The 18,959-nt window shown below is 38.3% G+C and overlaps 1 protein-coding gene across 24 annotated transcripts in view; it reads right to left on the bottom strand.

The window, feature by feature from the left end:
* The window catches only part of LOC123514268 (golgin subfamily A member 4-like), a 133,080-nt gene extending 114,882 nt beyond the window's left edge, over positions 1 to 18,198 (bottom strand). For 13 of the 24 annotated variants that reach the window (XM_045272029.1, XM_045272035.1, XM_045272031.1 and 10 more), the window contains exons 1-5: positions 8,910 to 9,150; positions 3,876 to 3,929; positions 1,919 to 1,999; positions 1,689 to 1,767; positions 494 to 741 (exon numbers count right to left, since the gene is read on the bottom strand). In XM_045272029.1, coding sequence (XP_045127964.1) covers positions 494 to 741; positions 1,689 to 1,767; positions 1,919 to 1,999; positions 3,876 to 3,929; positions 8,910 to 9,008 — 561 coding nt within the window. In that variant the 5' untranslated portion in view covers positions 9,009 to 9,150. Of the gene's footprint in view, positions 1 to 493; positions 742 to 1,688; positions 1,768 to 1,918; positions 2,000 to 3,875; positions 3,930 to 8,909; positions 9,152 to 17,149 lie in introns of those variants that run through there. The other 11 variants (XM_045272052.1, XM_045272053.1, XM_045272054.1 and 8 more) reach the window with 6 other exon arrangements.
* Between the last annotated feature and the right edge of the window lie 761 nt (positions 18,199 to 18,959).

Genomic DNA, 18,959 nt, shown 5'->3' with positions numbered 1-18,959 from the left:
AAGAGTACGCATGACCTGTTGTTCAGGCCTCTTTGAAGATCTTTTATCTTTATTTTTAGGGATATATTGCTATTTATTTGTTGATCTCATTTCATATGTAAGAAGAGTTTTAGTCAGTTAACAAAAAGCTGAAAACAAGACCAATTAAAGATATGTCTCTAAAGAGAACACTCCAAAGGAGTATCCAGAATTGAGAGATCATAACATTGTTTATATTCATAACACACAGCAATAATTCCCTTCATTCTATCCCACTAAATACAAATATTTTATGTTCTATCATTTCCTTGATGCCAAATGTGTTACCAAAGGTTTGGCACAAGAAATGGTGTTTGTGTGTAGAAATCAAGTCTTTACCTGAGGTATACTGAAGGATTGAGGCACAGTAGTAATTCAAGTCTATCACATTAAACACAAATATGAATGTGCTACCAAAGACTGGACACAAAGTAACACAAGGTACGGTGCCTGTGTGCAGCAATCGAGTCTTTACCTGAGGCATATTGAAAGACACTCCAGGAACCTCATAGATGGGGAACAGCCCACTAACGTCACTGACACTGGAACTAGCCGAATCCCTTCTGGTCCTGAGGGTGGGGCTGGTGGTCACAGACATGCTGGGGTCAAAGGTCACCCCGGCCACACCCTGGTTGTTCCCATTGCTGCCATCACCCTCACTAGAGGTGATGGCCTCAGCATCACTCAGGTCCACCAGCTGGAAGCCTGACTTGCTTGGTGAACCTGCAGTTACAGAGACAAGTGAATGTTATAAACATATTCAGTCTTGTCCAGTTGATCCACAGTGATGTTTGTTACTGATGATTCTGATAAGATAGAATTCTTTACTTGTACCTGTTCATGTAATTCATCTTTCTAAGAAGAGAAAATAATATCTCAGAAAGCATGAAATTAAATTTGTAAAGTCAATACTATAAACCCACAAGAATGTCTGTCATTAAGACAATAATAATACTGAAGAATAAGACACAGCAGGACTCACAGCACTACAATCAGTGAAGCCACTCACTCAAAACTACTCAGCTGGTAGAATTTCTGGTGAAGGCTTCTGAACCTATATAATAAAAAGCTTGCCACTAAAGTTTCAACACTCATACTTCTTAAAAGAAAAAAAATCTAAGAAAATCTGTTATACTAAGGAACAACAAAAGTGACATGTTGGTCATTCTCACTGTCACATTATGTGAATGAAAAGTCTACAGCCTAAACTTGTCAATAAAGGAATTTTGTATGTTACAATCAAATAAAAATTAAATAAACTATAATGTAATAAAAATTTGGAAACTTGTTAAAACAACAAATAAATTAAGTGGAATGAGAGGACTCGGAAATCCTCCTCCTCTGTATTCTTATTTCTAGAATGAGGACGGAATTAACAGATGCTTTGTCTTGCCTGTCCTCATCACAGAGGGATATCAGCTGCTTATGTAGAGATTAACTACGAGAACAAGCACTGCATTGGTGATACAACTGAAACCCAAACACAAATAAAATGCTTGAAGCTGCATCATCAGACATGCAGCAGAACACACACACACACACACACACACAAACTCACTATGTCACTATCTGAAAGACTTTCTTTCCTGTATCCACACCTTCAGGCTGTGGGGTGAGTGAATGGTCTCTAGTAGAACATACAATACAATGCTGCTTCAAACTTGACTTACCTTCATGACTGTCCTCATCAATGCTGAAGAGGTCTTTATTGTGACCAGCTGGTCTGATGTCCGAAATATCCACCAAAAGCTGCAAGGTTGTGGATTAATATTTCCAACTTTTTTGTCTGTTATGTGTCTAGGATAATGAGAAAAAAAGACAGAGCTTCCATACTCAAGGTTATTTCAGCAAGCAGCAAAATTCCAAACAAAAAACAGTGTTACGGATACTCCATACTCACCTCATCTTGCAGTGGAGCTGGTGCTGCCAACTCTCGTTTGTGTTCGCCTGGTGAAGCTGCCGCCCCGCTGAATGGTGACAGCTGTTTGGAGCCAATAAGGGTCATGTACAGACCTAACAAACATTATCAACACACCACTAAACACAAGTAGTCTCTAAAACCTGTTTTCAATGTGACAAAATGTTGTATCTATAAAAGGACATACTATACATTGTTTTTTGTTAGAAAGAACTATTTATCAAGATTTTCTTTCAAGATACAATAATATTTCTTTCATTTATCCTTGCCATTAAAAGAAAGCCTCTGAATGCAAGGGGCTTGTCCTTTGCAGCTGTTCTCTGATAAATTTAGCACTATAGAGGGAATGTCTCCTTGTAACTACAGTTTCTTCAACAAAAATTTGATGGAGATCTCTATCAAAGTAAATGGCCTTTCAATACCAAATTTTCTAAAACTACAGTGTGGTAGAGGTGCTATTAAGCATTCCTTCACTACACTATTTTTATTTAATTCACCATTAAAAGACCATTTTTCATCAAAAGAATTTCTCCACAATATCCATGTCAAAGAAAAAATACAATAGAACAACAGTCTTGTGAAGGAAACATTGCCTGTAACATTAGCTTTAGTGACCTGTCCACTTTACTTGACTTTACTAAGATGTTAGTAACCTAAGTGACCAAACTATGTACTACTCTTGGGGTACATGACTAAGGCAGTAGACATAGAGAACAAAAACATGAGTCTCAGGGCATGTTTATCAGATTTATCGCTACATGGCTAGGAAGCAATTTCATCCTCCCCTTTTGTAAAAAGGCACAAAACAATAATACCAATATAAACTCCTGTAAGTTCCCAGTCCTTTCAGCATGCCAAGGATGAACGGGTGGCGGTGGCTTTAGTAGAGAAACAAACTTTTACTGCCACCTGATCCTCTTATACCAGTAATCCTCTTGCGTTTGTTTAGAAACATCTTGAAAATTTTATGATTTCATAAGTACAGTATATATTCATGAGCTAGTTATATATGTATATTTAAAGCATGGTTACACTTCACTTTGATATAATGAAAACTTTGTGTACTGTAACACTTCCTGTGCACATTACCATCTGTGTAACACAAAGCTCAGTAGTAATCAAGTCTTTTATATAGCACCTCTAATACTTGAAATACCATCACGTCTCAGAATCTATTACTGGAACTAACAACCTTAGCAAAAACCTGCAACTTAAAAAAAAAAAGAGTTCTGCAGCATAAAATCAGATGTTCAACCCTCCACCAAAAGCTGACAAAGCAGGAAACAATGCAGGTGGTGGAGCTAACACAGGAAGGCACCGTGATGAGACAGGAGCAACACAAAGACAACTCAGCATAGACACAGTACTTGCACCAGAACTATGCCAAGTGTGCCAGTGTACTGTACATGGCAAGCATTCTCTGTCTGAGGCAATGCAGCCCTCACCAAGGTAGGTCTTGGCTCTGGAAACACTAGGATCATGAAGAGTGGTCTATAGATTGCATGTATAACTACATTACAACCTGAGTCCCAAATCAATAAGTATGGTGAGTGAGAAGATGCAAATAAACTAATAGTGATGTGAGGTTAATGTTAGTGCTGTTGTGTGAAGTAATTAAGTACAAATTTGGCATAGGTGATAGAGATATTAGGTTGCAAATTCATTAGTGAAAGAGGCTGCTTATTTTTTTGGTGATATTAAGCTGACTAAATGAAATGTAGCTTTAAAGAGAAAAAAAAGAAAAGAAAAAGATAAATTTTCATAAAAATAAAACTCTAACAACAGCTACAGCTCTCATTATTTCACTTGTTTTAGGGAATATATCTATCACTTGCCCAAAGAATTGTAAGGCTGAGGTAACGTTTCCACAACAAAAGCTAACAATACAGTACACCACCCAAAGCCTTGCCGCCCACAACAGTCATCATTACAGTCTTACACTTAATTGGTTTCCTTCTTTAACGGTCTCAAGCCACTGATCGGTAGTTGAAGTCTGTAAAGCAATTAAGTTAGGATTTAGTTGCTGAGTATATTAATCATGGTCAATATCCATGCTTTAAAGAAGGATGTTACATACTATACTCATCAACACAACTCAGTAATGTTACCCAGACAGCTTACGGCACAAATAATGCTAACATAATACACGGTAAGCATTACAATAAAACTCAACCAAGTAAAAACGAAACATATAAAACTGATATATAACGCTGAAATACATAGTATACATTACAAGGATTCTACAGCATCCATTACTTCAACAGATCCAGTGAGGGAGTGGAGGGTCAAATCTATAACAAACATACATATACTATTCCCCTTCAAGGGACTCAAAACATGGAATACAATGAGTTGTCTTGGTGTTCAGTTCAATATCATACAATATGATGAACAGATGATCTTACTGGAAAATAAGATGGAGGGAGAGAGAGAGAGAGAGAGAGAGAGAGAGAGAGAGAGAGAGAGAGAGAGAGAGAGAGAGAGAGAGAGAGAGAAAAAGTAAATTTAATGCTGGAAGTGCCGACCATTCAAATAATGGTTTGTTGGTTACCTGTCCAATTGTACCTTTATTTTGTACAAGATGGTGATGACTTGCAGCCAAGGTGGGAGTGTGTACATAATTCAGAAACTCACTGTGTGTGTATGATGACTAACACAAGACATGCTCAGTATCTAGCATGTGAACAGTGCAACAAAGTCTCTCAATTTCGTTAAATCACATAAGTTTATCTTTTGTTAAAAGAAGATCCACAACAGGCTATGCATTATTCTATCTCAGTTGACTGGAATATGTTAGGATAAATAACAACTGTATTCTTGAGACAAAGCTGTCACTCATCACAATATGAGTTCATCAGTGACATTATAAACTATGATATTCATTGAAGTTTTGCTGAACCAAAACAAAAATCAAGAAAATACCTTCCTGTAAAATCAACAGGGCAGTAAGATTGAAATTATTAAATACATAGCTACTTAATTTACAAAAACAATTCATTTACAATTTCTATATTTCAATAACTCTGTCTTCACATCTCTAGAAACACTTTCCCAATTATGAAACTGCTGTGAGTCAGAAATGAACAGATAACCCTTATGTCATCACCTGGGCCCTGGCACAGAGGAGGGCAGGGTGAGGAGTGCAGGAAGAGTGATAGAGACTAACAAAAATGGGAGGAGAGATTCGTGTACATACAAAAACAAGAGAGAAAATAAGAAAAAGATGGAGGTACAGATGGAAGTGATAAAAAGAAAAATTAAGAAAACAGAATAGTGATAATGTATAAAAAAAAAATTACCTTAAAAAGAAATATATATACACTCAACTAACAATTTATCTTTCCCTTATGCCTGGAAAGGAACAGTAAACACAGCATCCACAATAATCCCCCTTCCATACCCATAGCTACTTTGAAAGACAGCCCACATCAATGAACATCCAAACACAGCATCCACTGAACCACATACTTCAATGACAGCATAACAACATAGCCATACACAGAAACAACACAGTAACACACACACTAACAATGCATTTAGAGAAACAGTACTCTTATAAGATTTGCATGTAAAGGGGGGAGGGAGGGGCTTCACTCATAATTTTATCAAAAAGGGTGGAATAAAAAACTTTTTTGTCTTATCTATTCTTCTTCTCTAACTGATTGTGTTCAGCCTCTTTCTCACTTTGTATCTTTTACTGCTATTTTTCATGCCAACTGCTCTTCTAATCTTGGTAAAGGCATGCCTCCCCTTCTCTGGTGGCCTCATTGCACAAGACTCTTCTTTCTCTCACTGCTATTCTCTCCACCTCTCTAATGCAAGAGTTAACCAGTACTCTCAAATCATTCATCCCTTTCTCTAGTAAACTTTGGAATTCCCTACCTGCTTCTATATTTTCATCTACCTATACAATATTAACTCATTTAAGATGGAGGTTTCAAAATATTTATCCCATTCTTTTGGCTAACTCTCTTGACCATATTTGGGGACTGGCATCTCAATGGGGCTTTTTGTTTTATTGTTTTAGTTGCCATTGGCCAGTTTTCCCCTTTTATATAAAACAAAGTTTAAACTGGGTAGCCTCCACTTGGTTAGCCAAGACTTCCTATAAGAAATAACTTTATCAGTCTGAGGATGAACATACAAGTTAAAAATGATTGACTGCCAATGTGGTATATTGCTGTGCTTCCTGTGGAGTATCGCATGACCCACTAGTAATTGATCTGGGGTAAAAGTGTTTGTTGTTCCTTTCAGCATTCCCTTGTGATTTTTTTTTTTTTCATTTTTCAGTACTATTTTTCTATTTCTTTGTTTCCATTTCATAATACTGCTCTAAATGAAGAGCTGGTCATGGATATCGTTGCCTAGATACTTGTCTGTTATAAAACACAGAGTTGCCAGGTACTAGAGGACTTAAAACTAACTCCAACTCACAAACCTTATTCTGGGAAGACAAAGATGGTTTCCCCTAATGTTAAGAACACTGATAAGAGAGAGAGAGAGTTAAAGGAAAACCTTTTTGACAATATTCTCAGCATGCCTTTGAGTCTATCCTTAATAGGAAGATAATGAGGCATCTATCAGCTCACAACCTTCTCTCTGATTGCCAGTATGGTTTCCGTAAAGGCAGATCTACTGGTGATCTTCTTACTTTCCTAACTGAATCTTGGTCATCCTCTTTTAGGGACTTCGGTGAAACCTTTGCTGTCGGCCTTGACATATCGAAAGCCTTCGATAGAGTCTGGCACAAATCTTTAATTTCTAAACTACCCTCCTACGGATTCTATCCTTCTCTCTGTACCTTCATCTCCAGTTTCCTTTCCGATCGTTCTATTGCTGCTGTAGTAGACGGTCACTGTTCTTCCCTAAAACTATCAACAGTGGTGTTCCACAGGGTTCTGTCCTATCACCCACTCTCTTTCTATTATTCATCAATGATCTCCTAAATCTGACTCAATGCCCTATCCACTCCTATGCTGATGATACCACCTTGCATTATTCAACAGCGTTCAACAGACGCCCAACCCAACAACAATTAAATGACTCAAGGCGAGATGCTATAGGACGCCTAACTTCTGATCTTTCACTTGTTTCTGATTGGGGCAGAGAAAACCTGGTTTTGTTCAATGCCTCAAAAACTCAATTTCTACAACTATCTACTCGACATAACCTTCCAGACAACTATCCTCTCTTCTTCAATAACACTCAACTTCCCTCTCCTCTACATTAAACACACTCGGTCTATCCTTCACTAAAAATCTAAACTGGAAATTTCACATCTCTACTCTTGCTAAATCAGCTTCCAAGAAGTTAGGTGTCCTGTGGCGTCTTCGTCCATTTTCTCTCCCTCCCAGCTGCTTGCTCTGTACAGGGCCTTATCCGCCCGTGTATGGAGTATGGCTCTCATGTCTGGGGGATCCACACACAGCTTTACTAAACAAGGTGGAATCTAAAGCTTTTCGTCTTATCAACTCTTCTCCTCTAACTGACTGTCTTGATTCTTTAAGTCACCGCCGCAATGTTGCATCTTTATCTGTCTTCTACCGCTGTTTTCATGCTGTCTGCTCTTCTGAACTTGCTAACTGCTTGCCTTCCCCCTCCTGCGGCCTCGCTGCACAAGACTCTCTACTTCTTCTCATCCCTATTCTGTCCATCTTCCTAATGCAAGAGTTAACCAGTATCTTCACTCCTTCATTCCCTACACTGGTAAACTCTGGAACTCTCTACCTGTGTCTGTATTTCCACCTGCCTATGACTTAAACTCTTTCAAAAGAGGAGTGTCAAGACACCTCTTACGTTAACTGGACCCTCCTTTTAGATTTTTTTGTTTTTTCTCTTTCTCCTACTTTCCTCTTCACAGGGCCTGGCAACCAGCGGGATTTTTTTTTTTCTCCAACACTTTGTTTTCCCTTGGCCAGTGCCCTTGTAATGTAAAAAAAAAAAAAAAAAAAAAAAAAAAATGAGTCAACATGTGTCTATAAACTCAGTACCTGGCAATCCAATAATGGGAGTGGACAATGGATGACAGATGCCTGTTAAATTTGCCTCTCTCATCTGGTAATCTGCATCCCTTCACACAACTATCTAACAGAAATATCTACATAGACCTAACTTCTTACTTTAAGGCCTTGAATGGGAACAAAAAAGTACAGAAATATCCAGACAGAATGTACTACCATTTGATTAATGGATAATTTATTGAGCACACCAAACACATATAGATACACATTATAAATGATGGCCATCAGAAACCACATAAAACAATGACATTCCCAATTCAAATCATGGAAACCCTAAAATTACTGTGCATTATATGTATTCTGTTGGGGCTGTATAGAATATTGCTAACCATGTGACTGAACGGAGCCTGATAAAAGGATATAAAGGCAAAGATTTACACACTAGAAGGGACAGCTTTTCCCCTTATAGTAGGCAGCAAGGGAAATACCAAGGTACATCATGTTGGCAGCCAATCATTTTCATCATATCAATTCATTTTCTTGGACAACCTTTAATAACAAAACGTCTCGCACACTTCAGACTGTCCAGCTAAGACTTCAAAGGAAATGTACAAGCTAATGACACACACTACCTATCAATACTACCATGCAAACCTGAACAACACAACCACATGTACCACAGTGCAAAATGACACACAAAGAGAGAGAGAGAGAGAGAGAGAGAGAGAGAGAGAGAGAGAGAGAGAGAGAGAGAGAGAGAATGAGCAACTTGATCATATGAAAGTTGAGAGCTTGCCTAACCTAACTAACCCTGGGATGATGAATGAATGAAACTTGCTGTGGCGAGAACAAGTACTATCGAGCCTTTCAAGATCAGGTTATCCAGATTGGGGGAATGAAACAGCATAGCTTACATAAATTGGCTATTACAACTTTCAATTTCACACACACACACAGGCAGACAGCTGAGACAAGGTGCAGCAGCAGATATCAGGGCGTGCCGTGTTAAGTACCTGGGTCAGCTGCTGCACGGATTGCTGGACAGACGCGGGCAGTCTTAGGGACGTGTGCTGCACTTCCTCGGTTATCTTCTCCCTCAACTTCTTGAACATGTTGGCCACGGAGTCCTGCAATCTTCACCATATTCCAATCTCACCCTTCTCGAGTTTCCATTGGTCGCTTGCTCTCCCAGCTTACCGCCGCCACCAAAACACTGCTCTCTCTCCTTCACTCCCGTCTCATTTCACTTTTTCCTTGTTACAGTAAATTGTTCATAATTTGTTTTAAAGCCGCCCAGGTTGATATGTAAGGTGTATAAATATTTCTAGTTCTATTATGCATGAGAACTGGTTGAGTGATGCAAAGGTAAATGGACAAAAAGTAGGTAGTTAAATGGTGAAGTAGGAATTCTCTCCTCTCTCCTTATTCTCTTCTCTGGTATTTGACAGGTGGAAGTGAGCATGTTGGATAGGAGTAAATAAATATATGTGTATTATCAAGATAAATTCAGTACATCCTGTGTGTGTGTGTGTGTGTGTGTGTGTGTGTGTGTGTGTAAAAGGCTCTTTTTTTTAAGTACTAAGCACATATAAATTGCACAAATGAATATAGATACGACGATAAAAAGAAGGTCTCGCACAACCTTATTAAGTAGAGTTGAGTCAAAAGTTTTCATTTCGCCTCATTATTTTCTTTTTTCTACTACAAAATACATTTCTCCTCATCTTCCAAGGTTGTTGTCAATCAATTTGTTAAGTACACACATTCCCCATTCCTACCGCGCTACTTAAGACATACTTCCCACTTGTCATCCCTGTCAAACTCACTAATACATGAACTCTCTCTCTCTCTCTCTCTCTCTCTCTCTCTCTCTCTGCATGAGGTGAGGGGAAACTGGCCAAGGGCAATAAACAACATATAAGAAAAAAAAGGCCCACTGGATTGCCAGTTCCCTTAAAGAAATTAAGAATTATCCAAAAGACAGGGACAATAAATGTCTGAAAACCTCCTTCTTTAAAGAAGTCAAGTCGTAGGAAGATGAAAATACAGAAGCAGGCAGGGAGTTCCAGAGTTTACCAGAGAAAGGTATGAATGATTGAGAATACTGGTTAACTCTTGTATTAGGGAGTTGAACAGAATAGGGATGAGAGGAAGAAGAAAGCCTTGTGCAGCGAGGCCGCAGGAGGAGGGGAGGCATGCAGTTAGCAAGATCAGTAGAGTAGTTAGCATGAAAATAGTGATAAAAGATAGAGAGATGCAACACTTCGGCTGTGAGAAAGAGGCTGAAGACAGTCAGTCAGAAAAGGGGAGTTGATGAGATAGAAAAGCTTTTGATTCCACAATATCTAATAAAACTGTATGAGTGGAACCCCCAAAACATGCGAAGAATACTCCATATAAGGACGGATAAGGGCCCTTGTACAGAGTTAGCAGCTGGAGGGACGAGAAAAACTGGCGGAGACGCCTCAGAACGCCTAACTTCATAAAAGATGTTTCATCAAGAGAGATGTAAAGTTTGCAATTAAGATTATGAGTAAAGGACAAACCGAGGATATTCAGTGTAGAAGAGGGAGACAGCTGAGTGTCATTGAAGAAGAGAGGATATATATCTCGAAGGTTGTGTCCGGTTGATAGATGGAGGAATTGAGTTTTTGAGGCATTGAACACTACTAGGTTTTCACTTCCCCAATCAGAAATCTTAGAAAGATCAGAAGTCAGGCATTCTGTGTCGTCCCTGCGTGATCTGATGACTTCCTGAAGAGTTGGTAATCTCTGAAAGGATGTGGAAAGATGTACGGTGGTATGTACATCTTTCGGTTAAGATCATTAATGAATAATGGAAAGAGAGTGGGTGGCAGGACAGAAGGACAGAACACTGAGGAACACCTCTATTAATTAATAGATTTAGGAGAACAGTGGCCGTCTACCACGGCTGCAATAAAACGGTCGGAAAGGAAACTTGAGATAAAAAAATTTCGGAGAGAAGGATAGAAACCTTGGGAGGGCAGTTTTTAAATCAAACTTTGTGCAAGACTCTATCATAAGCTTTTGATATGTCTAAGGCGACATCAAAAGTTTCACCGAATTAAATCTCTAAAAGAGGATGACCAAGACTCAGTAAAGGGGGTATCATACTGGCCTATGATACGCGAAACCAGCAGGAACATTATTAGGTACACACGAGCTGCCCGCGTTCTTGCTATGCTAGGCAAACGGCCCAGCAACCAAGACCAAGCCTAATCAAAACAAACCAGAACAAAACCATGCTGCTTATACCTCAGCCTGTGCTTCGTTCTAGAATTGCATTTCCACTTCCTCTTATTGGAGAAAAGTAAGTAAAAGAAACTATAGAGAAGAACCAAGATACACAGAGGTGCACGACGGCAACTTTGGAGTCGGGGATGGTTGCCATGAGCCCAAATTATCGACATGATATATATATATATATATATATATATATATATATATATATATATATATATATATATATATATATATATATATATATATATATATATATATATATATATATCTTTCTAAATTGATGAAATAGTATTTGATATTCCAATATAAAAAACAAATTAGACACGTTCATTTTAGTTTGAATAATAGGTTTTTATTAATAATTTATATTATGTTTATTTTTTCATTTGGATAACATACTGAGAACCAGAATGGCTAATACTGTAATTATGAAGCCATTCCAACTCTGCTCCGCTAATCCCGGGGAAGTTCCAGTTATCTGGAGCGGATGTTCTTCGTTCCGCGTATCATAGGCCAGTGTGATAGCCCCTTAACGCCAAAAGATCACCAGTAGAGCGACCCTGACGGAAACCATACTGGCGATCAAATAGAAGATTGTGAAGTGACAGATGTTTAAGAATTTTCCTACTGAGGATTAATTAAAAAAAAACTTTACACAAACAAGAGATTAAAGGTATAGGACAGTAGCTTGAAGGATTAGAACGGTCACCCTTTTAAGGATCAGGCTGAATGTAGGCAAACTTCCAGCAAGAAGGAAAGGTAGAAGTCGACAGAAATAGTTGAAAGAGTTTGGTCAGGCAAGGTGCAAGCACAGAAGCACATTTTCGAGAACAATAGGAGGGACCACATCAGGTCTATAAGCCTTCCGAGGATTTACACCAGCGAGGGCATGGGAAACATCATTGCGAAGAACTTTGATTGATGACATGAAATAGTCAGAAGGAGGAGGAGAGCTCAATCATCTCAGGTGGAGTTGTTAGCAAAGATTTGAGAGAAGAGTTCAAATTTAGAGACAGAAGAGATGGCTTTGGTGCCATCAGGATGAAACAAAGGAGGGAAAGATGAAGAAGTAAAGTTATTGGAGATGATTTTAGTCAGATGCCAGAAGTCACGAGGGGAGTTTAAGTTTGAAAGATTTTGACATTTTTTTTTATTTATAAAGGAGTGTTTGGCAAGTTGAAGAAGAAACTTGGCATAATTCCGGGCAGAAATATAAAATGCATGAGATTCAGGAGATGGAAGACTCAAGTATCTTTTGTGGGCAATCTCTCTATCATGTATAGCACGAGAACAGATTGTGTTAAACCAAGGTTTAGAAGGTTTAGGTTGAGAAAAAGTGAGAAATGTACGCCTCTATGCCAGACACTATCACCTCTGTTATACGTTCAGCACACAGAGATGGGTCTCTGACACGGAAACAGTAATCACTCCAGGGAAAATCAGCATAATACCCAGGGCCGTTTCTAGCTATAGGCGGACAAGGCGATTGCTTAGGGCCCCCAACCCACCAGGGGGGCCCCTGGGTAGCTTGGAAAATTTTAATTTCCTAAGTCACCCAGGGGCTCCGACGAAAAATTGAAATCTAGGGCCCCCCCAACAGCATCTTGCCTAGGGCCCCCACAAAGCTAGAAACGGCCATGATAATACCTCCTCAGGTCCTCCCAACTGGCAGAGGCAAGCCGCTAGAGGCACCTCCACTTTGGGGGATCCTGAGGAGGAACTGGAGAAATAGGGCAAGATACAGAAATGAGATTGTGATCGGAGGAGGCCAACAAAGAAGATGGTAACAGCGTATCTCCAAGACGATCAGGAATGCGAGTAGGGTGTTGCACCAGATGCTCTAGGTCATGGGAGATAGCAAAGTTGCAGGCTAGTTCACTAGGATGGTTAGTGAAGAGATAGGAAAGCCAAAGGTGGTGTTGAACATCGAAATCTCCAAGAATGGAGATCTTCGCGAAAGGATAGATGGACAGAATGTGCTTCACTTTGGAAGTTAAATAGTTAAAGAATTTACTAAAGTCAGAGGAGTTAGGGAAGAGATAGACAGCACAGATAAACTTAGTTAAAGAGTGACTATTGAGTCGAAGCCATATGGTGGAAAACTTGGATGATTCTAGAGCGTGGGCATGAGAGCAAGTTAAGTCGTTGCGCACATAGAAGCAACATCCAACTGTAGAACGAAAACGTGGATAGAGAAAGTAGGAGGGAACAGAGAAGGGGCTACTGTCAGTTGCCTCAGACAGTTGTGTTTCTGTGAGGAAAGAAGATGAGGTTTAGTATAGGAGTGGTGGTGCTCTACAGATTGAAAATTAGATCTAAGACTGATAAATCTTATAGCTCCTCCTGTTTGCACTTTCTTATGAGTTGAACAATTTGCAGAGTATCAAGACATCGATAAAATAAAGTACACCTCTCCGATATTTCCGTTAAACTTGTTTGTGAGCTTGGTCGCTTTCTTCCACAAGCAAAAATAAATATAAAGATGGCTGTATAAATTGGTATCTGTAATCATTGTATATATAAGTGAAGACAGGATGCATGATAAGAATCACACCACGTACCACAGTTTTTTTTTCACAGGTGCTGGTGGTGGTGGTGATTGCAAGGAACCCAACATGAATAACACGTTTTTAGTTGGCTAGCTCGCAGTGTTTCCTTCTGTAAGATGTCAGCCCGTATTCAGAAACCACGGCTATTTTCAAAGTCCACAGAAATTATCATAATAGTTCTCAAGACTTGAGAACCCTATTCATTATCGATTTGTGGCGTTAGAAAAAAGTCATAGTGCTAGCAGAGCGCGTTTCTAAGTACAACCCATACTTTTCCTACCTATAATACGTAAGGATCGATACTTTATGAATACGTACGTGTCTGGTACAGTAAGAACGTGATCAAGGGGTCTGTCTGGTTCATGAGGTGGTTAATCTGGGCTAGGGTTAATGTTTGCATCTTCCATTAGCTTTCCTTGGTGTCTCTGAGTGACAAGACATATCCCATCAGTGACGGGCTGTGGCGTCGTAAGTTTTGTACAGTACCATCACCCTGGCCTATGTAAATATATATATATATATATATATATATATATATATATATATATATATATATATATATATATATATATATATATATATATATATATATATATATATATATATATATATATATATATATATATATATATATATATGTATATATATTCTGTTTTATTCATAAACCTTAACTTACTATTCTGTATTCATACATTGTAAAATAACGTCTGCATGGAGGTTGATTTACTTTGCCTTCTTTATTCATAGTCTATATGTTTCAATGACAACTTTTTTCTCTCGTAATTTCTATGTCACTCTAGTCTGCTTCACGACCTAAAGATGAAAGAAGAGAAGAAGTAGACTTGGAACAAAAAGGGAAATATATCTTGACATTTTTCTTGTCATTACGGTAGCTAGAAACGTATTTATATCTATTGCATTTTGATAACTATTAAATTTCCTGTGTTTGGCTAGGCCTTTTTTTTTTTTTTTTTTTTTTTGTTATATTTTCATGTTCTGGCCTATAGTGTCTGCAGGTGACTTGAAGAATAATGGAAGTGCTGTCAAGCTTCCACCCAATAGTGGCGCAGGCAATTTTGTTTATATTAGGGCCCATATCACCACCCAAGCGCATCTTTGGTGTAATCACTTAGAACCTGGGTATCATGGTGACATGTAGGTAACTTTAAACTAGTCGACAAATGGCAAAATTTCAAGGCCGTGCTTGGTGGGATTCGAACCTATGTGAACGTCTGCCCGATCCCATGCTCACCTCCTTATCCACTTCGCAACCGCCTCCCTAACAAGAAAAAAAAAAAAAAAAACAAGAACAAGAACAAGAACAAGTCCACCTTCATACCTAATAATGCAAGCAAATTGATCATTAGCTATGTATTCTAGGTCTTTCATCTCTTTATACTGGAAAATCCGAAGCTCGCTCTCTGTATCATGTATTTCCTCCTACATATACGACTATGAGTTGGACTCTTTGAAGAGGCAGGTATGATTTCAAAACACTTCCCCTCATAACTTGGAACAAAGTCGTTTTTGGCTACTCTTTGGGAATAAGTATGCACATCCAGTGAGCTTTTTTTTTTTTTTTTTTATTGCCCTTGACCATACCGATCGACCCCCTCCTACATAAGAAAGAAAAAGAAATCTGTCTAGCCATTTCACCGTTAAACAGCTTTCCCAATATCCACCAAAGATTTTTCAGGTAGTACGCGTTCTTTGCCCCATTTTTTTTTTAAGTAGTTCGATCTGTGGCTGATAAAAAAAAAAAAGACGAAACTAACCCTTTATTTCTACCTTTCCATCCAAACCATTTTATTTTAACGTTTTTATTATTAAGCAAAGGGCAACATCATAGTATTATATGCGTTGATATGCCATCTTCTGTGCAAGGGGTGTATACCTGCTTACGTACATCTCAATCAACCATGCACTTACACACCGCTCTCGCCACACTCCGTATACAGGTACACCAGACCACGCCACACCGCACGTACCATAAGTCTAATTATATCGGAAGAGTTTCACATTACAGATGACTTGTTGAGAAATGTTAATGCTTGTCTAAAAATGTGTCTACTACAACCTTGAGAGAGAGAGAGAGAGAGAGAGAGAGAGAGAGAGAGAGAGAGAGAGAGAGAGAGAGAGAGAGAGAGAGAGAATAGGAGGGTCTATGATTTCAAAAGCATAGATGCAGACAGAATACAAATATATTACTAGAATTACAAATCAGTTTAAAACATGATAGTCGATAATACGATATCAACAGATCGACGGGCCGTTACGAACGTGACTAAAACAATAGTAATGGTAATAATAATAATAATAATAATAATAATAATAATAATAATAATAATAATAACAACAACAACAACAACAACAACAACAACAACAACAACAATAATTTAAATGAATACAAACAGGTAAAAACGACATCGGTACATAACATAAACGCTATACAATATACAATACACCTACTTTGGAAAACAAATACACATGAATACGAAAAAAAGAGAAACAAAATCTTATAATACCATCATACACATTCAGCTTATAAAAGTGTTGCTAGACGCTAGTGTACAATAATGATCACCACACAACATGCAACACTTCACATCACAGAACAAATCGAGGGATGAGGGAATGAGGGCGCCCGGAATGACGGAGAGAGAGAGAGAGAGAGAGAGAGAGAGAGAGAGAGAGAGAGAGAGAGAGAGAGAAGCTGCACTCTGGCTGATAACAGACACTGGGGCGCTGCCAGGCCTCGTAAAAATACCTCATCGTTCTCTCCTCTCAGTCTCGATGGGAAGGAGAGAAGCAGAGGAGGAATGGAAGAGAAGGAACGGATCCACGTCACTAGAGAGAGGGAGGAGATGGGAGTGTATTTGGTGAAGTGTCATATTAGAAAGAAGGGAAAAAATGAGAGAATAGATGAACCTGAAGTGTATTAAATTAAGTGAGGTACTAGGAAAAATAAAAGAAGGAATTAAGAGAAGTGATGACGGACGTATAAAAAAAGAAGGGAAGGGTGTATTTAGTTTGAAAGAAGGACGGAAGGAAGGAAAAGGAGCGGAGGAAGGGAAAGCGGGAAGGAAAGAAAGAAGAGAAGGGAAGGTCGTACGTGACAGGAGAGAAGAGGGGAAGCCAAGGGTGTATTGGATTGTTAAGTGTGATGGCAAGGAGTTAAACAGATTGATGTGTGTGTTTGTAGTGTGGTGTAGAGAATAGGTGATGATAATGGTCTTGTTGTTTTTTATGATATTTACACATGAGCGTGGGTTTTGCTTGTTCGAATGCATTATTATTATTATTATCATTATTATTATTATTATTATCAGTAGTAGTAGTAGTAGTAATAGTAGTAGTAGGTAGTAATATTTAGTATCATCAGTGGACGATATCATTATTATTATTATTATTATTATCATTATCAATACTATTATTATTACCTGCATCTCAATCACTGTGACGTCATCCTCAGAGCCGGTGGAAGGCGTGGAGGGAGAAGATGGAGTGGATGAGGAGGAGGACATGATGGTGGTGGCAGTGTTCCTTTCAGTCTTCAGTCTTCACAGCGTCTCGTGTTGGCATGATGATGGCGCTTCCTTCCTAATACCTGTCAAGTCACTTCTCTCAAGGCCTTACATGCTCTCGATTATCATTAGTATTATTGTTATTATTATTATTACTATTATTATTATTATTATAATTACTAAGTTTTTTTCCTCTTTAAAACGATTTTTCTTGTATTCTTATCTTTTTATCGTAGTTGTATTTTTTTCTGCGGTATTTAACAGTTTTGTATTCTGAATATCTAGAAGACAGGAACGTAATTATATTCTTAACTATCGCAGTGTAAATTTGTTTATCATAACAGTTTGCATGTTCAATTATAAAATTTTAGTCAGTTCTAATGATTTGATTATCTATTGTATCTTTTGTGTTATTTCACATTATCTTTTTTTCAATATAGTAAAAACAGGGATGCGATATCTTTTGATATGCTTATATTCAATTACAATTATTTTTCATCCGTTTTTTATTCATCTATTCACCACCTTCACCAAATAGAATAAACACAGGCAAATCAGGGCAAGTCAATAATTCTCTGTAAGTCAGTGATTCTTAACCTTTTTACTACCACGCCCCCTCTAGCCTAGAATTTGTCTTTAATACACGCCTCCCTTGCATCTACAAATAAGGATCCCTAACAGGTTTTAAAGAAAAAGGCGATATTTTTTATCTCTTTCATAAAGTTCTCATTACTTGACCATGCTCTCGTTAATTTAACAGAATGACAGATATAGTTAAAGAAATTCATGTTTATGTTTTTTTTTCCCAAGGGCTCGCGCCCCAGTTGGAAATTACTGACGGCCCCCAGGTTAAGAACCACTGATGTAAGTAATATACAACACACGTTCCGTGATGATGGCTGAGGTGACTGAGGTAACACTAGATATCAATAACACACAAGGTAAAATAACGCGGCGAAGTCACATGAAGTGGGAGTAATACCAAGTGGCACACACGCCTCGCCTGCTTTACGGTCAGTATCAAGATATCTATTCTTGGGCAGCATATGTTAGAGTTGCATAGGAGACGATGCCTAGAATGTTTAATGTGATGCACCTTTCCCTTGTTTATTAGTGTGCATTTCTTTTCTTTCGCGTACCTACGTATATATAGCAGCAAAAACTGCACCATAAAATTTCTTCACAATGAATAGTATTATACAGATCAATGTAAATAACAAAATTAACTCTCTCTCTCTCTCTCTCTCTCTCTCTCATAGAAACATTTAAAATTTTTTTTTTATAGTGCTTGTAATGTTAACAGGAATAACCATAGCACAGGAAGAGTTAATCACTAATGGTTCATAACTCTGTTTCATGTGGTAAGGCAGCGCTCTTACCCATTGGCATTCCTCGTAGATTGCGCCATGAAGTCCACGCTTTATCTAAGACTCAGCTCAAAACTTTCCGTCTCGGATGGCTAAAAGTTTACAGATGCGCCTCAAGAAACATTAATGATCATTTATCTGTTTATTTATGGGCCACATAAATATCTAAGAGACTTCAACACAGATAAATAAATACTATGTCCAATCATAAAATGGTTAAGGCACTGGTACAACACCAAGGTCATTTAGACGCTGGAATAAAGTTATTATACCATATACCGTATTATCATGTATGATAAGTAAGCCAGAAAAACGTGACCGAAGAGGTGACAAGTTTGGTTGGTTACGTGCATGGCAAA

Source organism: Portunus trituberculatus, chromosome 37 (genome assembly GCF_017591435.1).
Source record: "Portunus trituberculatus isolate SZX2019 chromosome 37, ASM1759143v1, whole genome shotgun sequence".
Taxonomy (NCBI): domain Eukaryota; kingdom Metazoa; phylum Arthropoda; class Malacostraca; order Decapoda; family Portunidae; genus Portunus; species Portunus trituberculatus.
This window is presented reverse-complemented; position numbering and strand designations above follow the sequence as displayed.